Source organism: Mesoplodon mirus (assembly GCF_964341445.2).
Source record: "Mesoplodon mirus genome assembly, chromosome: 2".
Lineage (NCBI taxonomy): Eukaryota > Metazoa > Chordata > Mammalia > Artiodactyla > Ziphiidae > Mesoplodon > Mesoplodon mirus.
Genome location: NC_138977.1, coordinates 143318591 through 143342886, shown reverse-complemented (window position 1 = coordinate 143342886; position 24296 = coordinate 143318591). Strand labels below are relative to the sequence as shown.

At 39.0% G+C, this 24296-nt stretch overlaps 2 protein-coding genes across 3 annotated transcripts in view; both read right to left on the bottom strand.

The window, feature by feature from the left end:
* The window catches only part of LOC309815488 (uncharacterized protein), a 247962-nt gene that overhangs the window by 205343 nt on the left and 18323 nt on the right, over positions 1–24296 (bottom strand). Inside the window, exon 5 of one of the 2 annotated variants that reach the window (XM_082642367.1) lies at positions 19105–19277. The exons of the other annotated variant lie outside the window; for it this stretch is intronic. Coding sequence (XP_082498493.1) covers positions 19177–19277 — 101 coding nt within the window. The 3' untranslated portion in view covers positions 19105–19176. Of the gene's footprint in view, positions 1–19104; positions 19278–24296 lie in introns of those variants that run through there. 2 annotated transcript variants of the gene reach the window in all.
* ANXA5 (annexin A5) lies at positions 1427–17643 on the bottom strand. Its single transcript, XM_082642358.1, has 10 exons — positions 17434–17643; positions 16143–16256; positions 14307–14397; positions 11674–11753; positions 11190–11246; positions 6351–6444; positions 5353–5448; positions 3725–3783; positions 3395–3517; positions 1427–1954 (listed from the first exon to the last, which is right to left on the bottom strand). The coding sequence occupies exons 1-10, from the start codon at positions 17626–17628 to the stop codon at positions 1895–1897; spliced, it is 969 nt and encodes a 322-aa protein (XP_082498484.1). The 5' UTR covers positions 17629–17643; the 3' UTR covers positions 1427–1894.

Sequence of the window (24296 nt, the reverse complement as noted above, 5' to 3'; positions counted from 1 at the left end):
CTTCTAGGTACTTATCCAAAGAAAATGGGAACACTAACTCAGAAAGATATATGCACCCCCATGTTCATTATTTACAGTAGTCAAGACATAGAGGCAACCTAAGTATCCATCAATGAATGAATAGACAAAGAAAAGGTGATAGCTACACACACACGCACACAGAGCAGAATATTATTCATCCGTAAAAATGAACCTCTTGCCATTTGGGACAACGTGGATGGATCTTGAGGGAATTATGCTCAGTGAAATAAGTCAGAGAGAGACAAATACTGCACGATTTCATTTATATGTACAATCTAAAAAGCAAACAAACACACACTAATAGAAAAAGAGGTCAGATTTGTGGCTCTCAGAAGCAGGGGTGGGGAGTGGGGAATTGGAAGAAAGTGGACAAAAGGTACATACTTCCAGTTATAAGTAAGTCCTGGGGATGTAACGTTCAACATAACTATACTTAACACTGCTGTCTGGCCTTTTGGAACTTGTTAGGAGAGAACCCTAAGAGCTCTCATCATCAGGAGAAACATTTTCTTCTTTCTTTTTTTTAATCTATATGAGATGATAGATATTAGCTAAACTTACTGTGATAATCATTTTTCAACATACATAAGTCATGCCGTTATGCTGTACGCCTTAAACCTATCAGTGTTGTATGTCAATTATATCTCAGTATGTGGGGCTGGGGGCAGTAGAGGCAGTTGACTCTCAACTTGGCTCTGCATTAGAATTGCCTACGGAGCTTTTGAAAAAAAATAGCATGTCATATATACACACACATAATTTTCAAAGCTCTCACGGTTATTCTGATGACCAGCCAAGCTTGTGAAAAGAACAATATCACTAATTAAGAGTTGTCAGTAGGAGAGTAGTCCATTTATTAAAATGTCTTATTAATAGCAATCACTTGCTTTTAAAAACACACATTTATAAGGGAGTAAGTGAAAAAAGGAAACTGACACCAATTCAAGAAGCAGTTTGAAAGTAGAAAACTGAAAGGTAAATATTAGAAGAAAGAAGCCGCTTCTCTCTTTTTGCCTCTATATTGCCTGCTTTTTTATCTCAAAGAAGGTAGTGGATGAAAACAGGAAAAACAAGTTGATAACAGGAAAGTGAAAAGTAACACTCTGAAATTTTAGGTTAAGTTTTAAAATCAGCTTTTCTACTAAGCAACTAACATAAGGATTGCTTTAATTGATGCCCACATAAACATGCCACCAATAAATCAGAGACCCTCTTCAACTCTTCCCTCATTCCACACTGCACAGACAATTCATCTTGCATGTTGTATTTCAAGCTTTGCACCCAAAAGCCAACTATAAATTCAGTTGTCAACTGACAACACTGTCAACTGACTAGCTTGAAAAAACATATCATTGTTAAGTAGGTAAATTAAATAAGTTTTCTTTAGACATACACCCACACGTAATTCAGGAGGAAGGAAATGTTTATTATTCATTAATCCTTTGAATGCAACCACCATAATTTTTCAGGTTTAATTTAGTAGCAAACTTGATTAATAACATTTCCAGGAGTTCACAATTTCAAGGCTAAGGTTCCGATTAAGGTAATGCGGTTATCAATTAATATAAATGAAGTTTTTAAAAAAGGCTGAAAGCAGTCTGACCTCTTAAAGGAAAATATAAATGATCCAGACTTTAGTCTTAGTAACGTAAGTACACTTCAGGACTACGACAGTCAAAGAGAAGGATTTTAATGAAGATCAGAAAGAAGCACCACTATTTTCTTCTACAACATATATGTTTTGGTCATAGCATGCTAGCATGAATAAGGCAACGTGCCACGCTCTGGCGTGCGGAAAGTGCAGTGAGATGCACTGCAGGAAGGCAGTGGTGACGGTGGCAGGCACGGTGCAGGGTCTCTCCCCAGGAGAACATCAGTCATCTTCTCCACAGAGCAGCAGGAGGGCTTTCTTATAGTCCCCAGATGTGTCCCCCTGAAACCCAAATGTACTCCGTTAACCCCCATGACTCACAGAAGCCACACAAAATAAAAACTAAGACATATCTGGAAACAGGTTTTATTCACGTGACGTTTCTCCCAAGTGGGTAAGCTCTCTGTGAGTGCCTTTCACAACAGGAATGTTTTACAGAGAATTTCCTACTGATGCAACTGATATTTAACTTTCTAATTTTACCCCTTAAAAGCACAGTTCTACCTAAGACAGTGAAGTATGTTCTTCCCTCTAGTAACACAGAGAACAGGGAAGCTTTTACAACCATGTTCAAGTCAAGGTTTCTAAACAAACTCTAAGTCTCTCATCACAGCAGTCCCTAACCTTTTTGGCACCAGGGACCGTTTTCATGGAAGACAATTTTTCCAAGGACCGGGGGGCAGGGGATGGTTTCGGGATGATTCAAGGGCATTACACTTATTGTACACTTTATTTCTAGTATTATTACCTCAGCTCCAACTCAGATCACCAGGCATTACATCCCGGGAGTTGGGGACCCCTGTCTTATCACATAGCATATGGCTAGCTATGGGAGGCAATGCTGGGACTGCCTGGCTGTTATGGCTTTGCCTCAAAGACAGAAGGGTAAGGTACATTTTGCCTTGGCTTGTGTCATGCACAGGTGTGTGGGATAAGTTAACGTTTCAAGCTATGAGTCACTGGGAGAACTCTCTAGTACCCTTCAGCCCAGCACACCACACACACACAAAGTTCAACGCTTTCTCAACTGAGATGCTGCTTTGCACACAGCCCACATTCCCCTTTATCAAAGAGAAAGACCAAGACAGAGAGACAAAAAAAAGACAGAAAGACAGACAGAGACAGGAAGGAAGGAGGGAAGGATGGAAAGGACGGAGGGAGGGAGGGAGGAGAAGAAAGAATGAGGAAGTCAAAAGGCCTTAAGCCAAATTTAATTATAGGCCACAGTGTCCCTGGCTTTTAAAAGGATGAAAATGACAGTAATACTTAAGCTCTTTACTTACTCCTGATATGACCTGGTTGGTTCTTTCCTGAACTATGAACCAATACCAGAGATAAGGTGATAACAGACAATAAAGAAAGAAAACACTGATATGAAAGAAAGGAGAAACTAATAAAGACAGCTGGAACTGATAAAAGGCAGAAAGAACCAACATACTGTTACCGTGGACAAGACTGGGTTTAGTGAGTCATCTGTCACCACTAATAAATAATGCTTCTAAGCTTCCCGGGAGCCTCGGCCTTCACCGAGAGCCAATCTTTCACTCAGGAGCCATCACCCGTACTTCAGGGGACATTACGCCAAACTTTGTAACTCACAGCTCTAATCACATCCCTAAAACTCTATGCTTAACACAGGAATCAGGTTCTCCCACCCATGTCTTGCAAGCTATGCACTGGTCTGCTGTGGATTTCTAAACATTTAAAGAAAGGTTCTACTACCTTAATCATGGAATAAAGAGAGGTGGCAAAATTCTTCCTAAACTCCTTCCTAATGTTAAACAGGTCGATCTCACTTCTGGAAACCACAACTCTGATAAGGGTATGATCATCTGTCCCAGCTCCCTTTAAAAAAGAACAAAAGAGAGGCACAGTGTTTAAAATGTCAATTATAGCATCAAACTCCCCTGAGTTGGGGTGAGTCAATAAAGTAAACCAATTTAGTAGAATTGAACTACCTGTTTTAAGGAGGAAAAAAACCTCAAAGTCTATCATCTAAGACATACTAGAGAGATAAATTAATTAGATAGAAGATTCAAGGCATGCACTTACCTTCATAGCATAGTAGAGGGTTTCTGCAAGGTAGGCAGGTATACTGCGAATGGATTTCACTACGAAAATAAGTAATATAATGGTCACACGCTATGCTGATGTGAAAAGGATACAGTAATTAAAATCAAAGCTGCCTTACGCTTATAGCTCTACTTAATAAATACAGTATGAAAGTAACACAGGCTCAAGAGCTGCTTACTTGCAAGCTGCTCTGATCTCCTGACTACAGAGAATCTCCATAGATACTGGCTTGAGTTTTCCTTAGAGTTCTGAGTTCTACACAGAAAGGCACGTAGGACAGGGGCTGCAAGTTTTTCAGTGCCCCTTTCTTCTATGAGCACCTTTATGCTGTAACAGTTTTGGCAGCCTGGGCTGTTGAGCCACAACCTTCTTCATCCCCAGTAAATTATACAAACGTCCTGGGAGTTTTCATTCCAATATATTCAAACAAATAATGTAGGATTATTACCCCATCTAATCTGACAAACCTTAGACTATCTGTCTGTAATCTTAATATAGGTATTCCCTCTGTGTTCTATTGATATAACATCCATGATTCACACAGAGCAGCATGAGACTCACCCATTTTGGTAGAAACATCCAGATAAACTGGTAACAGAAAAGAGTATCTTCCCTGAATACGTACATACCTATTGTATGTTAGGGCTCCTCAGAACTCAGTCTGCTTAGCTTCAGAAACTATCATAAAAATTCCTTAATATACAAAAATAACAAATCCTTGATTGGGGGCGGTGTGTTCTTTTCCAATGCTTAAGAAAACAGCCACCAGTAACTAAAACTGTCATAACTTTTATGTGTATTCTATTATGAAGGGGTCATCTAAAAGATTTCTATTAAAATTCATTAACTGTGGACTCAAATGAAAGGTTACTGTTAGCGCTGGTTCATGCACACATTTAGCTTATTCTCCAGAAGACAGAGAGCACAAAAACTTCAACTCAACACCAAATACTCAGAACAAACAGCAGACAGAGGTTCACTCCAAACCCATATGAAAACTGGGACCACAGGGAACTCACAAACTAGATTCTCCCTAGAATTTGGTGAGTACATAATACGACAATAAACTGCACAAACTCGTTTCTCTGATGTTTCCAGGTTATTCTGAATATTTAGCTAAAATAAAATTCTAAACTATTTACTCAGAAAAATAACCACTATCACACATCTTCCATTATATCAAAGATACTTATTCTAAATCAGATTCCAATTTCTCAGTCTGCTTCAAAACTGTGAGGATGGTATTCTAAAGAAAAATAAAATTCCACAGATATCAGAAGTAACATTTACAAGCCTCTGAGATTACAATGTCCACATTTCAGGTTCACAATGAAACAGTAATACTTTTAATGCAGCTTCAAAATGATTTTTAAACAATTCTCTTAACGTTTCCATAAGATTAAATGAAATAACCAGATATTTCACATATTTCCAACATCAAGACAAATTTTGAATTGGAAATTTAGGAGTTTGCTTCACCCAAATATCATGATAAGCTCTTTTTTTTAATAAAGAAATAGGTGGTTATTTTCAGATACAGCTTCAACTGAATAAAATACTTTAACTCTTAATACCATGAATATCATATACATTATAAAATTACCTACCGACAGCAAGGAGCAGTTGTTCCAAATTACCAGAAGTCTCTCGGTCAATGGTTTCTTCAATTTGAAATCCTGATATAGTCATGTATTTGTCAAACACTAGAAAACAGGAAAACAATTTATGAATCACATAAGAATCACTCTTTCCAGAAAGATACTTCCTCTAACCAGGTACTGTCCTACCAAACACAAATCTCCCCTTTCTCCTTGCTGACAGACCTTGATTTTGTTCAGAGCCTCAACGTGCCAAGCCCGAAACAATGGATGATAAGTGTTCTTTGTTCACTCATTTCCCAGCCCCTCCTTACTGGTTATAACCAATGAGATCTAAAGGGAAATCTGTGGGACAGGATTCTGAAAAATCTTTCTCTTTCCCAATTAAAAGTAACAGACAGATATGGTGAGTTTACCCCTTTCTTTTCTTCTTGCTGTGAAAATGGTTGGTATGTTTGGAGCAACAACAGTCATCGTGTGATAATGAGGTACCAAAGATGAGAAAGAGAACCAAAGCACTAAGGACAGCGGAGAAGAAAAACAGAAAGAGCCTACGTCCTGCCAAATCAGCCAAGGAATCTTACCTACAGAAAGCCCAATATTAAAGCCACTATTAGTAGGGTTTTCTGTCACTTGCCAGTGAACTTATTCCCACTTGATACCACAAGTACTGATGAATACCCAGAAGTGAGCTCTTAGGTGCCACTATCTAAGAGGAAATACTTGTAGTGAGCTACAGCTCAGTGATTTGTCACTATGAGTAACAATCTAGAGGCCTATCTCCCTCATCACCCTGATAGCAAAGAGTGGGCTAAGGATCTCTAAGTTTTGTAAAAGCTACGAGAAGCAAGAGAATTATGAGATTTCTCAAGGTCACCAAAAGGAAGAAATTTAAAAACTGATCCATTCAGTAAGATCCTGTTATGCAGAAGGTATTTTGGCATACTGACTCTTGTATTTTCAAAATTAATCAAAGTACCTGTATCATACACATTTTTATCACTCACCCCTTCTCAGATGAGACACACTTCGTGTTCCAAAGATAGTAATAAACTTTTCTTCATCTGTTCCCCATTTAAGTTCTCCAGCCTGAAACAAAGTCTGTGAAAATTTCAACCTCAATTAATAAATTGTTCTCCCATCTCATTTCCAGGTTCTTAATCACACTTGTGTTTTATTCCCTGAATATTAATTTGTCTGATTCATCATCTTATATTTTTCAATTCTGATGTTTCCTACTCTGAAACTCAGCTCACTAAGTTTGGGGCTACTTGGGAGCTGGCCACTAAACTGTGTCAAAGCAATAGAGCAGAGCAATGGTGCCAGGTTAAATGTTCCCAAAATGTCTACCATGACTTCCAGTCATTCAGGAGCAAGGATATGGTTGGTGGAAGGTTCTGATTACCTCACTGCTGATACGTCCATTTACAGACTGGGAAAGTTTAACTAGGAGCTAAGGGGTCTGCGTTTTCTGTTTTGCTTGCTCTGTAGCTGTTTAGTAATACATGATAAAACTCCATATTCTCTCTTTACAACTGAAATTTAACCAATGCTAGCTACAAAAGTTTTCCCATTTGTAAGAGATCACAATGAATTTTTAAAAACATTGTGAGTATATAACACAGTGCCTGGCATACAGCAGGCACTTAACATATACTTGTTGAGTAGTTTGAGTGTCTACATTTACCTTTTTACATGGAAAAGAATATATGCTTTCCAATGTCCATATCATTGCTGAAAAAATTATATACAAACATCATCATTAAATCTGAGTCCACTTATTAGGTTGTAGATTATTTATTAAAACCCAAAGAATCAATCTTTAAAATGTCTGTACTACCCTTTTAATCATTTCAAGGTAAGTATACCTATTAAAGCAAGCCAAATGCAATTTGCTGAGACTACTACTCCGAGCTGCCTTTATGGCCACAAGTGGCAAAACAAATGATACGAGGTGATCAAAGCACGTGTTTGGATGTAGAAATTTTGATCACAGTATGTTTAAGAATATAGACTACGCTACTACAGATCTATTTTGTATTACACTTCCAGAGAATCATCTTTACGCTCAATTTTGAAATTAATTTATTTTAATGATAAAAATAAACAACATCAATCCTGGTCATGTGAGCATGCTCTTCAAAACTAAAAAGAGTGTTACTATGAAAGTCATGCAAGTATCTAAACCTTAGAACTATATCAGGGTGTTGTAGACCTCTCTTAAGATAACTTTTTAAATCTAATTACAAAAATTACACAGGCTCATTGATAAATTTTATAAAACAGAGAAAAAACATAAATAAGGAAATTTAAATTACCAAGAATATCACCATCCCAAAGATACTGGCTACTACCGCTAGTATGTTTTCCACATACAGATGAGATATACATATACATTAATGCCTAGAAGTGGTGAAGGGCTCATCCTGTACAATACTGCAAGCACTGCTGAAGCCTCCTTTCTCATCAGTTGTTCTATATTTCTAGGGATGTTCTCTAGTACCTGTAGCAGTTGTATGGAAGAACCCGGTGAGATGGCTATTTTTAAGTATAATCTCTTAATTTTCTTGGAAGAATTACGTTTGGGATCATTACCTAGTCTAAAACTACTACTAACTAAATCATATGCAATAATAATGACGGTATCATCATATAGAGCAATATTTTAAAGTTTTTTGTTTTGCCTTGTCTTAACATAAGGGTTAAATGAGGCTGCCTAATATCCATGGAGCTCTTCTGGATGAGGGACCCTCACACCTCCTCACCCTCCCCCTACCCTCAGAGGGGGCTTTACAGTTTAGTCCAAGCAGTTTGATAACCTCTGGTTCAGTGCAAAGTACAGAGGTTTTGGAATCAAAATAGAACTGGTCCTGTCCTATCTGTGAGTCTTAGATGAGTTACTTAATCTCTTCTTGAGCCTCAGTGTCTTCACCTACACAGCAGGAATAATATTTCTATAGTTATTCATGGAGATTATATAACTCACATAATGAATGCACTGAACAGTGTCAGGCAATCAATAGCAGGTACTCAATAAACATTGATTCCCTTCTCCCTCCTTCCTCTAAGAGTTCAACTTTCTCTCCAAAGAAAGCATAAAACAAGGATTTGGTAGGGGAGAAAGTAAAATCAATTAAACGCATTAAAAATGTTAAAAAGTGGGGCTTCCCTGGTGGCGCAGTGGTTGAGAGTCCGCCTGCCGACGCAGGGGACACGGGTTCGTGCCCCGGTCCGGGAAGATCCCACGTGCCGCGGAGCAGCTGGGCCCGTGAGCCATGGCCACTGAGCCTGCGCATCCGGAGCCTGTGCTCCGCAACGGGAGAGGCCACAACAGTGAGAGGCCCGTGTATGGCAAAAAAAAAAAAAAACAAAAACAGTTAAAAAGTTAAGTGAATTAACTATAGAATGTTCAATTCCCAGGGGAATGACTCATCGAGGCTTTTATCAAATCCCTGAAATAACAGGAATCCTCTTCGTGTCAGGTATCAGTAGGGAAAACAATTCAAATGCTTATGAAAGGGCCCCTCAGTTGTCTTGGATGACTCTCAATTAAGAAATCTGAAATTCCCATTAGTGATAACAGTCCAGGTACCCTTGCTACAAGGTATAAATGGGTGTGTTCCTTTTTTATAATGCTGAAAGGATAATTGTTTTCAACAGGCTGAATTAATTAATAACATTTTTATGAATCAGAGATCAATAGCCAGTCTGTATTCTGTGTTGTCCCTGGTCACTGAAAAGGTAAAGAAAGCCTGGATACTATTTCAGGGGTATTTTAAAGTAACTTCATAAGTCAGTTTTCAGATGTACAAAATTTCCCCTTCAGGGTTCTGAATGGTCATATCCCCTGCAGCGGAGGTAAGTGATGCCTATACAGCCTCAGTACTCAAAGTGTGGCCCCCGGACCAGCACGGGCATCACCTGAGGGCTTGTTAGAAATGCAGATCCCAGGCCCCACCCAGACCTACTGAGTCAGAATCTGCAGTTTAAGGAGACCCCCAAAGGATTTATAGGCACATTAAAGTCTGAGAAGCACTGCTCTAAAGTGAGTGCTCCAAGCAGAGAAATCAATGAAAACGAGGTAAAAATGTACTGTTCCTGTTCAGTAGCCTCACACTGCAGCAGTGCTCTCAACACACCAGCAGCTGTGCTGGGAAATCTGCCCACCGTCCGCTAATGCAGGCCTCACTGCAGTCATCTGAGACTACTAAAGCTGCTCCTTTCACCGTGACCACGACCCCTGAAAAGCATCCAGAAGTCCCAGTGCTGAGAGCAGGAGTGTGAGAACCAGCACATCTCCTACAGATCCACAGACAGTGCAAGCCTGGAAAGCAACAAGCTCGTCTCAGCAATGAGCAAAGCCCATAACAGCCTGGGAGTACAGGTTTGTAAGGCTGCTCTAGCCCTGTTCCCTCAAGTAGGCAGGGTTAAGCAAGGTCTTTCCTTCCAATCTATACTTACTAAGCCTGCTTTACGGTAGTGGTAGCAGTAGCGGAAAGGAGAGAAAGGAGCTAACGAAAGGAGAGAAAGGACCTAACAGGTAAGAATGCCAAGACTGTTGTCTAGTGAAAGAGGAAGGGCTTTGGGGTCAGATAGGCCCAGGTGGAAATTCCAGCTCCATTCCCACTCAGTGGGGGCCATGGGCTTGTTTCTCGAACCCCTGAGCTTCAGTTTCCTTATCTAGAAAACAGAAATGATCCCCTCTATGTTAGAGTTATAAACTGGGTCACTCGTCAGCAACTCATAGTTACTAAGTGCTAACCATATGCTAGGGGCAAAGGATACAGATTGAAGTGACAGCTCAGAGTGCCCTGGGTGGGCAGTCAAGTAAACAGGCAGCTTTGATATTAGGTGGCAAGAACTGTGACAGGAAGCTTGAGATGCTATAGTCTCCCCTGTAAGGAGCACCTGACACACACCTTGGGGGTCAGGCAGGGAGACCTGAAAAGCAGCTAAAAATGTGACGACTGACCCCTGAAGAGGAATTATTTAAGGGACGTACATTGTTTTTTAGATATAATGCTATTGCACAGTTACTGAAGTATAGTGTAAACATAACTTCTATATGCACTGGGAAACCAAAATAATTCATGTAACTTGCTTTATTGTGATAGTCACTTTAGTGTGGTGGTCTAGAACCAAACCCACAATATCTCCAAGGTAGGCCTATATTTGAAACATGTGACCAGAGAGATAGAACTACGATATGTGATTCTAGGAACCCAAGTAACTCCTTTATTATCATTTTCCAGTTTTCAGGTCTCATGTTTCAAATTTCCTAACACTTATGTCCTACATTTGACTACTTTATAAACCATACTGAGACGATAATGGAATTTAAAAGCCACTTAAGTACAAAATTTCATTAGGGAGGGACTAAAGAGCAACTGACAAAAGAACAATCCTGTTTAGAAGTCTATCAAAGGAAAGGTGGAGGAATTTTCAAATTCTACAATAACGTGTCATCTATCATGTAATAAAACACCATTTACCACTAAAATATTTTTTCTTCTTTATCCTTTTCTATGAAGAGACTGCCACATTGGCAGTAGAATCCATAACACCTGGTTTTCTTGTAAAATTATCTATTTTGAGAATGTCCCATAATCTAAAGGAAAATAACATATCCAGGTGGAACTCATTATTTACATGTAATTTATTTTATTTCATTTCAGCCTTGGGATAAAACATTTTGTTGGCCACCTACTTACATGCATCTTATGATTTGTAAACGACCCGTTAGACTATTTTTAGATGCTATTACAACATATTATGATTTGCCATTAGCATGGATTCTTTTTTCATTTATGTCATAATGAAGTCATCACAGATTAAGTCTCACTCACCTGAGCATCTTGCTCAACTTGTGCTTCATCAATTCCAGCATCAGGGTCTCTATTAGCCTAGAAGAGATAATATGTCATGTTATTGGATTACATGAATATTTTTGTTCTAAAGAAAAAATGGTTCCACCTAATGGTTATGCACATAAAGCTTAGGAATAATATGTATTAATTAAGATCTTATCAATCCTACAATATTTTTACATTATCACACAAACACTGTCCAAAACCAACCTGACCCTCTTGATTTTAAAATCTCTGAATAAAAGAGGACAGTGATATCCAAAAAAAAAAACCAAAAAACTATGAATTAGCTATTACGAGTTCAGGTCAGATATTCTGAAACACAAACACACATTGGCACCACACAGCCAGAATCAAGCAAGTACCAGAAATAATTAAAAGAATTTTAAGGGACTTTACTTAACTAGATTCAGACCAGTCCGGCTTCAGATTTTTTAAACCACAAATAGCCTCCACCCAATACCTGAAGGAGGACCACCAACATCCTCTGGTAGTACCCTGAAGTGTCCCCCACCACATCATCTTCCAGGCTCGAGCCATATTCTGTAACAGAATAATTTCACACTTATTTACAGCTTCTTTCAACTAGAAAAGGATATCTTGCCCCATTAATCAAATGGAAGAGACATAAAGGAAGAAATATTTGATTAGCATAATAGTTCATGCTTCTCTGAGCACTCTGAAGACTGAAGGCAAATGTTTTCAGTGGTGAGTGGCTGGAAGAAAAGAAATGAAAGTCTCCCAAAAGCACTCAGTTCAAACCTAAATCATGACTCGGCCATTTATAAATGCTCTCAACCAACGTAGTTATTAATCTGTTATTAATCAGATACATGATAGTACTGGAAAGTCTCTAAAATACAATCAATCTTAATTTTAAACTTTGTTTCCCTTTCTTTCAAATGTTTTACGTGATTCATCTCCAAAGGTCTTCCACTCTCAAATATTCTGAGGTTTTTTTTTGTTTGGAGCATGGCCATTCCTTCCCCTAATAAGATATTTTTCCTCTGCAACAAATAAAGTTAACTCTGAGAGACAACAGTGATATTTTAAAATATGCCCTTCTCCCCTCCATTTCCAGCTATTCGACATAAAGCCACAGCAAAGGGGAAAACCAGGATCTACAAGAGTCTACAGGCACTTTTCACCGTCTCTCAACCAGCTGCCATTGAAGGAAAGGAGGTATTATTCTAGGCATTTAAACATTTCATCATTATTTGAAAGGAGACAAACTTTGAAAGTTTGACACTTCTAAAGATACAAAAGAGATACATATCTATTTCAATCAGTTGCTCAAATACAAAACCTTGAAGGAATTTTTTATTCCTTCCTCTACTCCAACACCTATATATAATCAACCATCAAATCCATTTAAATATTTCTCCTCTCTCTGATTGATTCGCCTCATACCTCCCACCAGCCTAGGCTGAGACATAACTGTCCAGCTTACCTCTCCCAACACAGCTACCTAATCAGCCTCTTAATTCAAACCTTCTTCCTCCCTCAATTGTCCCTTTGATACTCTACTATCTTCAGGAGCTTACAATGCTTTTGAACCAAGTCCAAACTTCTAATCCAGTCATACAAAACCATCTGTAATAGAGCCTAACTGCTCTTATTCAGTTTATCTCCACAATGGACATGCACATTCCCTCCACTACAGTCACATTCTCTTTGTTCCCTCAGCATACTTGTCTCAAACTGGTCTCCATGCCATGGCAGACAGTGGGTGCACCTTGACCAAAAATGCCTTCTTCACCCACTCGAAACCTATCCAGTCTTGAAACCCTGGCTCAGTGTCTGACTGCACTGTGAAGAAGCCTCTCCTGACATCCAAAGCCAAAATGACCTCTCTTCTCTGAATGAATTCTTTCATTAAACATGTTTGAATTTTACTATCCTGTAACTCTTGCAGTTTTTTCTAAGTCATGTCATCCCTAAATAGACTGCAAACTCCTTGAGGACATGCGCTTTGTTATGTGCATCTTCTGCATCATTCATGACAGCCAGTACGTCGCTGGACACGTAGATAGTGCACAATAGCTCGCCTGACTGGATGGACCACACACAGTTACTATACCTCTTGTGGCACCCCATCTGTCACCCGGCAGCACAAAGGCTCATTCATCAATGTCAACAACCCCAGAAGGAGATATTTGAATATTATATCAGGTAAAAACTCAAGCGTGATCACCTGCAGCTGAGATACATGTATCACCTCTGCCTTAGTGGTTGGGTAAAGAGGAGCAGGAAAGAAAGATTCCAGCGCTTCAAAAGGTAATTGTTTAGTTGCCATAAATTTCACACCATTCTAACTTGCTGGGTTACAGGGTCATTTCTAAGATTAACCAACTAATGCCAAGATAGGGACCCATCTTCCTAGCTGCAGGCACTAGGCTTGGAGGTCTGTTGACTGAGCTGACAATCTGGACAGTCTGGTCCTCTTCAGTCACGCAGAGGGCAGAGTCTTTTACAGAAAATCTGATGAGAAAAGGACTCCCTACTTTTACTGCTTATTACATTTTCTTGGTTCCATTAACAGGATATGCTTCAGATTGAAATATAGATTTTTTTTCACGCAAAAAAAAATTTAAAAATCAAAAAGAAAAGACACCAAAAAGAAAAGTCAAAATACAGAGTAGTCAAGCACTCCCCTTGGCTAAAATGACATACATTACTCAGACATTATCAACTCTGATTTGGACAAGGTTTCTTTTCCTTTTTAGTAATTCTTAACTTCTACCAACATAAAACTGAAATTTTTAAGGAAGAAAAACCACTTACGTCTTAAATTTAATGTGAAAGAGAAAACCTGTATATCCCAACACTCACTGTAAATTGTATATGAAAATAAGTCCCATCCTCATCAGAAGTTTCTTACAAATAGTAAAGTAGTTATAGGTATAGAAAAAGGTAGTCTCTTCCCTACTGAAAGAGAAACTAGCTTGAATCGTTGCTTATTTGTTTACTCATTCCTTCACTCATCCAGAAATCACGTATGGCCTGCCCTCCTATAACTCCAAAGAACTGCATTCACTTTAGAGAAATGATAAAGTGACAGCGGAAGTGAAGGGAGATGTAATTCGAAACAGTTACCTTCTTCATAAACTTGTTTTATGGCTCTCAGTTCTTCAGGTGTCCTTGAAGCAATAATTTCTGTCAGGACTTTTTCATTTGTCCCAGCTCCCTGTTTGGAGATTTATTTTTAATAGAAAAAAACATGTTAATAAGATTAAAAAGAAAGTGATTTTCCCAGAACAGATGTTACCCCAACTGCATAAATATATATATATATATATATATATTATCCAACATAACATTTACTTCCTATATGAGTTCTATTAGTTATAGAAATATGAAATTTCAAATTAGTTTTCTTTCCAAAGACAATTTTATCCTTTTTTGCCTAATGAAAAAAATGTTTATTGTATGAATGTCTACATATATGACATATAACAGATTACATAAGTTTGTAATTTTATCAGTTTAATTCTAAATAGTTTTAAAGAGAAACATTTTAATGAAACAGGAAATAATAAAAAGGCTGACATAGTAAAAATGAGAACTTTACATAAATTTACATGGAAGAACACTGATACTTAAACAATATGTACCTCAAAACATAAACAACCCTGCCCTCAAATTAAGTTCTCTATAGATCACAGGGAAATTCTGCAACACAGGTAAAAATAAATATAGCATGGCTTGGTTATTAGGAATCAGTTATTGGATCAGCATAAAGGAATTGGGACTTGCTTTCTGGATTTTTAAAGAATAATTGTAGTTGGTTTTCCTTTTTCTGATTATAAGTCATATCTACACTACTAAATTAGAAGATACAAGCAATGACACAGCTGAACTTAATTTTAAAAGATAGCATATTTAAGCCTTAATTTCCTTATATTTCTGTTGCTTTACCGAAAAATCAAACACTGAAAGAACTAGGTTTATGCTCGGGCAGAATTTTAGCCACTGCTAATATTTCCAAAGGCTGCAAAAATGACCATTTCCAATAACCTAATATTTCATTTATTCCAAAGAATCATTGTAGGAAAATGAAGAAGCACAGAAAGGTTCCTAACTTGATAAACTCTCTCCTCCCTCCACCTGAGCTACATAATCTCCTTGTTGTTAATTTCAGTTTGTCCATTCAAAACCTAACTACTAGTGACTGAGTTATTCCCTGTCCCATAAGTCTAAACAAATGATTCAATGTAATCACATTTATACAACATTGCAAACACCAGGCAAGGGAATACACATTTAGTTACTTGCTACAATGAAATTATATCAAGTTTACCAGCTGCTTCATTTTAGTATTTAGAAGTACAGGAAAGAAGGAAAGGGTATTAGAAAATCTTTCTTATCTCAAAATTCTCTCCAAAGCTTCATCTTTTATGCTAAAACGATTAACAATATTATTGTTCCCTAATCAGGCAACTTTCTAAACTAAAAGATAAAATACCTAATCTGTAACATTTTTAAAACATATCTCAAAATTAGAAAACAAGCATGAAAATAAAGTACAAAAGGCTGTAAAATACACTAAAATTTTAAAAAACCACTACTACTGAGTTAACTATACAAAAAGACTAAATGACACATTTGTCATTTTCTCCCTCCTTTTCTTATTGCCTCCTACGCAGTTTTGTCCTTCAAGAAACCCTCAGTGAAATAATTCAATTTGTTTTAACATAAAAATACCATAACCTGCTGTATAAAAAAAATAAATAAAATTTTTAAAAAAAGAAATAGCTGTTAGAACAGCTAATTGTCACGTATAATGACTGTAATAGACTGATGTGATCATTTATATGTTCCAAAAAAATTAAAAACAAATAAAATAAATAAATAAAAATACCATAAAGTAATTACCAACACAAAATAATATTATACACATGACAGGAATATTCCTCGCACTCATCCTTTCACCTTAAGAGCATGCTTCAGTTCATAGGCATCATAAAGCCGAGAGGGTTTCATCAGAGCCACAATTAATTTTTCAAATTTTCCAGTCAGTTCTGATTTCAGGTCATCCAGAAGATCCTAACTCACAGAAAGTATAAATTGGTTAACCATGCAGAAATTTTAAGGAGGTTCTTCTTAAATATGAACGATAGCCCTTTGCTCTAATGAATTCTTTACATTGCTATCTCCAAGTAGAAGACACATGAGCTAAACAACACCCTGTGGCTTTTAATAATGTACTTTTGACATCTGACCTTAAGCTAAAGCAAAGCCACTCATGTGTCAAGGTATTTGTTTTTAAGATGTTTTTCTTAATCTCAGAGTTTTAAAAAAATGAATGCTTTTTATAAAAAATATTTATTTTAAAATATTTTAAAATAAGCCTAAAATATTTTAAAAATACTCTTCTGAGAAACATGTCTATCTCAAAAAAATAATTTCCCCAAAATATCATAATGCATTTTTACAAAGGACAAAATTTGGCCTATCATACCTAAACAAAACAATGTTTTCTTTTCTCTCCATATCTAGTAATATTCTAATACTTACATAATAGATTATGTTCATTACTATGCCCCTGACTACTGCAGGACAGCTGCTATTATGGGGAACATGCATAATTATAAAGATAAAAGTAGTATTTCTCATACATTTCAGTTTCAGCACACAGGCAACTAGAATTTGTGTTTAAAATACTTGCTTTTTTTTTTCTTTGCATTTGTTTCTCGAAATAATGAACAAAAATTTTCAGAATAATAAAACTACATTTCAGTTTTTCATGTCTGTACTAATTCATTTAGTAACAAATTTAATTTTTACTTTGAATTGTTAATCAAATAAGAACATTTAAATCAATGAATTAAAAACTCATTTATTAAAATACCACTCCAAAAGGAACCAAGACTGTGACTGTGTCAGAGCAAAACATATTGCAATACAGGTTTACACCTGGAAAATAATACAACAATCCTGAGTGGGAAACACAGAAGGAAAGAAGGGCAGTTATCCCCATTGGGATCTTGCAGCACCTATACAGTGTCAAGTGAGGAAACACAATCATATGAGGATAAGTTGAGTGAGCATTTTAACCAACAGCTGATAACTAAGAAACAAACTAGAAAAGAAATAAGGAGGAATAGGAAAGTCAGAATCATAAGATTAATGATATTTACAAAAGAATATTAGTAGATTTCAAGCTAGTCTTAAAAGAGAAAGCTGCTCTCACATTCTACCTTGGGATGAAGTATAGTCTTACCCTGCCAAATAGAGTTTTAAAAGCCACAGCGATCTCCTGGCGCTGAGCATTACTGCGGGATATCAGCAGGGTCAGGATGCTCTCCTCATCGGTGCCTGCAATTATGTTCCAACCATTACATCCCGGCTGCCACATGCCCACTCGCTCAATAACCTTTGTAACCAGCTCCCCAGTCACTTTAATTCCTTGCCTCATAAAATATATTTTATTAAATAATTTATTAAACTATAAAATTTACAATATCAAAATGTTATTGTTTCCAACAATACATACTACCCCTACACATTGTGAAGGAGATGCAAAAATTCTCCTGACTTTTTAAAAACTGAGTGCACCTAGCTTTTCTTGCAACAAATAGTTACTCAAATAACAGCTCGTCACAAGGCATGATGTGTTGGGTGTTCCAGGGGGCTGAGAAAGGAGAAAAGATATAGACCCTGGTTTCAAGTTACGAACAATTTAGGGTAAAAAATACAAAATTTTTTTTGTGAGGTAAGGTGGAATGTGACAAGGGCCTCAGGAGAGGTCCAGGTGTTAAATGGGGTTCAGAGGAGGTTCTCGTAGCTGAAAGGCAGAGGCAGACAGTTTTGGGAAAAGCTTCATGGAGAAGGTGACACCCACCCAAAACAGGCTTGAAGGATGAAAAGATTTTGACAGGCAGTGATGTAAGGAAGAAAGACAGGCTTTCAGAATCCAGGAAAAGCTCAACAGTAGGGAAATACAGAGCTTTCCTGAATAGCAGATCACCTGGCACGGTTGGATCAGAGGACACATCAGGCAGTAATGTGCGCTGAGACCGACAAGGTGGGCTGGAATACCAGGGAAGGCCTTACAAGGCCAGAAAGCCTGCACCTGATCCTGCTACAACAGGAAATCTCACAAGATGTTCAGAATGGAGAGTGATGGGGTCAGAGCCAAGTTTGAGGAAGACGAATCCCTTCCCATGGACACTGGTACAGAAGGAGCCTGAGGACAGGAGGATTAATTATATGTGGAAGTCCTCAAGATGAGAGGTTTTTAAACTGCAAAAAAGGAAAGCTGAGAAAGAGAAGACAGTGGGGTGTAAGAAACTTATAGAACTGGATATCTGATTGGACGCTGAGAGCAAAAGGCTGCACAGCTGATCACCCTCAGGAATGTCTGTTTATCTACTCAGTTAGCTACCATACAGGTAAAGCTGAAAAGCTAAAAAAACAAAGAGGCTGAATTTAACTCCTGTTTGGTTCTAGAGACTAAATACTAGGGGTGGTCAGTCATTATTTTTGTTCCTTTAATGTTTCTCTCTATATAAACCCCACTGGCTTTCTTAACAAACCACCATCCAATCCTACAAGGTTGGAAATGAAGGGAGAAACTTCAAGTGTGTGGGCATGGCTGGAAATTAGGACCCAAAGATTTAACCTTCTCTCCAGAAATCTCTCGCTACTCATGACAACCACCATGATGGCCAAAGGGATTTCTGTTCCCTTTCATGAAACCCCCTTCTAAGGGTGTCATTGATTTTCTCTTTTCAGTTCCCAGATGTATATGAGGAACCAGAGGGGGTCATCTCCCCAGGAGGAAGGTATTTTTTTATGCTCTCTTGGGCACCCAGAGTTAACTTATTCATCTCAGACTGAGTCATCTAGGACATTTCTTGGTTGACAACACAGGGTATTTACTCAGACCAATTCAGTGCACGAGCTCTCCTGGCCCACCTGCGATACCATTAGCAGGAAGGCTGGCTTCCAAGGCCCTCTTCCTTTAGGCATCGCCCCAGTGATCAAGCTCCACCAGCACCTCCTGGTTCACAAAGGGCACTTCCTTGCAGGCTTCATTCCCGTTAAGCCTCTCGCCACTTTGATCTGGGAGCATACTGAGCCTGCATTAAAACTTGAGGCCTTTTGTGGCACATATATACAATGGAATATTACTCAGCCATAAAAAAAAACAAAATTGAGTTATTTGTAGTGAGGTGGATGGACCTAGAGTCTGTCATACAGAGTGAAGTAAGTCAGAAAGAGAAAAACAAATACAGTATGCTAACACATATATATGGAATCTAAAAAAAAAAAAAATGGTCATGAAGAACCTAGGGGCAAGATGGGAATAAAGACGCAGACCTACTAGAGAATGGACTTCAGGATACGGAGAGGGGGAAGGGTAAACTGGGACAAAGTGAGAGAGTGGCATGGACATATATACACTACCAAACGTAAAACAGCCAGCTAGTGGGAAGCAGCCGCATAGCACAGGGAGATCAGCTTGGTGCTTTGTGACCACCTAGAGGGGTGGGATAGGCAGGGTGGGAGGGAAGGAGATGCAAGAGGGAGGAGATATGGGAATATATGTATACATATAGCTGACTCACTTTGTTATAAAGCAGAAACTAACACACCATTGTAAAGCAATTATGGTCCAATGAAGATGTTAAAAAAATTAAAAAAAACCTTGAGGCCTTACCCTAGGCACTGAACTCTAAGCAATGCTCTTAATAAATCTAGTCCTGTTTCCTTATACTTACTTAGGGATTTTAAGATAACCTGGCAAAACCTGAAAAGATTTTCAGTAGCTCATGTGCCAGAAGAATACAAATTTCTGAATTTAGAACTTTTAAAGATATATTAGAAGATACTGTTTGTAAGAGTTCCTATTTTATGCTATCATATATAGCACTTTTAATCATCCAAATATTTTAATATCTCCAAAAACTGTTTGTAATATCATTAGATCTTTAGAATCAGAAGGCTTTATTAATACTGAGCCATAAATTTTTATCTTATGATAAAGGGAGGCTCCCAGGATTTATTTTTACCAATAAATGTTCTTGAAGTACCTCACAACTCCTGTCAAGGTTCCATCCAAAACTGAGAAATAAACAGCTATAAGGGTTGGGGACTGAGAAGACTTGTCTGGTTTACAATCACTTCTGTTTCATTATGAATGCATGGAAGCACGATCACCTACAAGGAAAAAAAATTTCTCTTCCACCTTAACATCCAACTACTGCATTTGCCTACAGTATCTTAACACCAACCACATCAAAAAAAAGAGAAAAAAAGACAACAGAGAGACATATCCATGGGGAAGAACTTGCATGGGACACAGCACCAGAGGTCAGCTCTGAGACCTCTCTTCAGTGGCACTGCATTCCGCCTCCTGAAAAAGTAGCACTCAGGGGTCCAGGAGACAGACTCTGTCCTTGACCAAACTTCAGACAGGCTCCTCAGAGCACTCTTTTTGACTAGGACTGGTCTCTAGCCTGCCAAGCCCAGTTGTAGCACGAACCCTGCCAAAGTCAGTTTACAGAGAATCCTGCAAACCTTAATATCTGTTCAAGTTCCTCATCCTCCATCTTTGACGTATAAATCCATGGGCTGCCTTTAGCAAGAATCCTATTAGGCCAGTTCAGCAAGAATCCCTCTACCCTTAATGTCTCCTCTTAGTAACTTTCCATCCACTGACCTCCTTCATCCTGCTCACTGGTTGTAAGTTCCCAGCTGCCTTTGCTATATTTGGACTTGAACCCAATCTCTTCTCTTCTATTGCAATAGGCATGACCTTTACTGCAGTAGTTTTGAAAGTCTTCTTTACCATTTAACAAGTGTGAGAATAATTTTTTCTTTAACAATAGTCTCCTCTTGTTCAAGGAAAGAAGAAAGACTCTTTTTCCTCTGAACAGAGTCAGCCTTGAGAGAACCTACAGGAAAACCTTAGTGTTGTAATTATGTGGCCAAAAGCATACAATCCAAGAGAAGAAGTGTTTCCCAGTTTCATCTCCCAGCCCCAGAGTGTTGACTGGTAGCAGCTTTCATCCCCCCAAGCCATCCCCCACCCCCACAGCCAAAACAAAAGATTGTGGCCAAGTAGGAAAAGGAGGGGCAGGGAAGCCTCACTTATCTCACGCGGAGGTCATGAAACTAAGCCAGAGCTCTTCATTCTACTAAGTGGGAAAATGCGATACTGTGATTTATAATAAGAAACATATATTTGGTCTTTGTCCCCATTTCCTGCACAGACCTCCTAAAACCCTTGGAATTCCCGGAAGATAAGAGTGATAAATTTCATAATGCTAAGAGCTTGATATTCATAGCAAACCCCCTTCAATCACACCTGACTTTGTTAATGAGGTGACTTTTGGGAAGCATCTAAGGATGGGGGTTTTGGGGCTGCTTGCCCGGGGAACCAACCATGCGATTAGAGGGTTGGAACTTTCAGTCCCACACCCACAACCCCACCTCAAGGAAGAGAGAGGGGCTGGAGATCGAGTTCAATTACCAATGGCCAATGATTTAGTCAATCATGCCTATGTAATGAAGCCTCCATAAAATCCAAAAGGACACGGTTTGGAGAGCTTCCAGGCTGGTGAACACATGGAGTTGTAGGGACAGTGGCTCACTCGGAGTGGGCACTGAAGCCCCCTGCCCCTTCCCACACACCTTGCCCTAGGCATCTCTTCCATCTGGCTGATCCTGAGTTGTGTCCTTTTTATAATAAACCAGTGATCTAGTAAGTAAAATGTTTCTCTGAGATCTGTGAGCCAATGATGGGGTCATTGGAAACTCCAATCTACAGCCAGTCAGTCGGAATCAGAGGTAACAATCTGGCCTTGCAACTGGCGTCTGAAATGGGGGTGGGAGTATGAAGAGGGGTGGTCTTGCAGAACTGCGCCCTCAACCTGTGGGAGCTGATGCTATCTCCAGCAGACAATGGCGGAACTGAGTTGAACAGCAAGACACCCATCTGGTACAGGAGAACTGCTTGTTGGTGTGTGGAAACCACGCCCCACATTAGAAGTGGGTTCAGAACCCTTTGAGAAATCCACCCAAAGCCAGGCTAGTCTCCATTTCCACCCTATCTAAAAAGCACAGATGCATAAGGGCCAATAAACTCCCTGCCATTTGTTCTATAGCTTGACCATATGAAAGTGAATGGTTGAATACCGGCAGCTTCAAATGGTTCAACATAATTAAAAGGAGCAATAGATTGGGAGAGAAACTGGTAAGATTTGAGGAGATGGCCCTTCAAAATTGGTATGGGTTAGGAAAGTTATTTCTCTCAAGTCAAACTGCAGTTCCTCTCTGTTTAGTAAGACCACTTCAAATTGATGAGGAGGACACCATCAGTATCATCATAAAAATGAACAAATACCATGGGTTCTCTCACTGTGAGAACTTGGATGACTTAGTTCACCTGTCTGCTTATCTATTCACTCAACAGCCATTTTCTGAATGCCTTCCACTGCCAAGTATTGTACTAATCCCTAGGGAAAAGTCAAGATCTCTTAAGTCAAGAGAAAATGATAGGCATGTAAGTAATCAAGCGCAGTAGAGTATGTACACACAGAGGTTTCCTCAGGGTAATATGAGCACATAAAGGAGGGACTGAGACAGGAAGAGTGGAAAGAAATCAGAAAAACTTCCCCCAAATGTCTTGTAAGTTGCCTGTAATTTCGCCAGGCTGGCTCAGGAAAGTAGAAAAGGGCAGGCAGCTATTTCAGTATGTATTAAAAACATGGAAGAGGAAGCAATGTGGTGCTTTGGACAAAGGGTTAAGTATTTCAACAGACTGGAACAGCAGTAAGATTGGATAGAAAAACAAACAAGGGAAAAGGTCACAGTGGGGAGCGAGGACGGCTGGAAGCCAGGCTGAGAAGAGCAGCCTTCACCCCGTTGGCAAAGGAAGCCCATGGAGGGCATTTAAGCAAGCAGGCAAGGAACAAGGTCGACTCTGCACAGTAATATTACTAGAGCAGCAGACAAAAGGACAGAATTGTGCATGTGTGGAGACAGAAAGACTGTTTTAAAAACTACTAAACATAAGAAGGTTAAAAAAGGCCTGATCTAAGTCAGGAGCAGTGGAAATGGAAAGCAAAAGGCAGACAGGAACAGTGCCAAGGCAGAAGGAAACCATTGAGGAGGATGATTCATTTTTTGGATAAGAAACAGGATGGCTGGTTTTGCATTTCTCCACATACTGAAAGAGAAGCAGGCTTGTCAGTTACTGGTGCACATAAGTGGTAACTAGAGCTGTGGGAGGGGGCTTCACGAAAGGCAATATTAATGGAATGGAAAGAAGAGCTGGAGAAGGGAAGGTCACCTACAATCGGAATGGCAGCTAATATCAGCTAAGGGCGGCAATGAGCTCAGAGCTTCACATGGGCCATCTCAGTGAAACCCCATTTTACAGATAAAGAAACACGCTGGCTTAGAAAGGTTTGGTGAATCACCCAGGTGACCAGCAAGCAAGCAAGTAGCAGAGCTGGCACTTGAACACATGCCATGGGACTGTGGGTTCTTAACTGTGGGCTCTACACAGCCTCCCAAAGGCAAAAAGAAAATCCAAAGAAGGTGATGGAATGGAAGACAAAGGAGAAAAATGTTCCAAGGAAAGGAAGAAAAGACAGCGCCCGAACCATAGGGCAATCAAGTAAGCGGGAAGATGGAAAAGGGTCCACTGGATTTGGCAACTAGGAGTCTTTGGTGGCGGTAAAAGCCTGATTGGAGGACACTACAGAGTGAATTGAGAGGCAGAGCATCTCTGTGAACTCCCATTTTACAAACAGGCTTTTAAAAAAAAAATACTTAATAAAAACCACACACTTTAAAAATACTTTTTCCAGCTTATAGGCTCTGAAGAAGTTTGTAGTAGATAGAGAAACAGCGAAGAGGTTAAGAACAGAGGAGACAGGAGGAATTTGCCTTAAAAAGAAGAGACATCTGACCCCTGAGCCCGAAGGAAATGAGGTGAACAATGGAAAGAAGTGAAGTATCCTTGAGTCTCCGTAACTGTGAAGAAGACATAACTGCTGGTTGTATTTTTGAGAGCTTTCTAAAGATTGGGAAACACTCTTGCTACACTTCCATTTGATCAGTCATCGTGAA

Excerpts from the sequence above, each read along its gene's own strand:
- ANXA5 (XM_082642358.1), bottom strand. The coding sequence starts at position 17,628 with ATGAGGCAAGGAATTAAAGTGACTGGGGAGCTGGTTACAAAGGTTATT. Across the intron at positions 11,754-14,306 it reads AAAACAAGTTTATGAAGAAG|AATATGGCTCGAGCCTGGAA; the intron begins GTAACTGTTTCG and ends ATTCTGTTACAG. Across the intron at positions 1,955-3,394 it reads CTCTTTATTCCATGATTAAG|GGGGACACATCTGGGGACTA; the intron begins GTAGTAGAACCT and ends TTTGGGTTTCAG.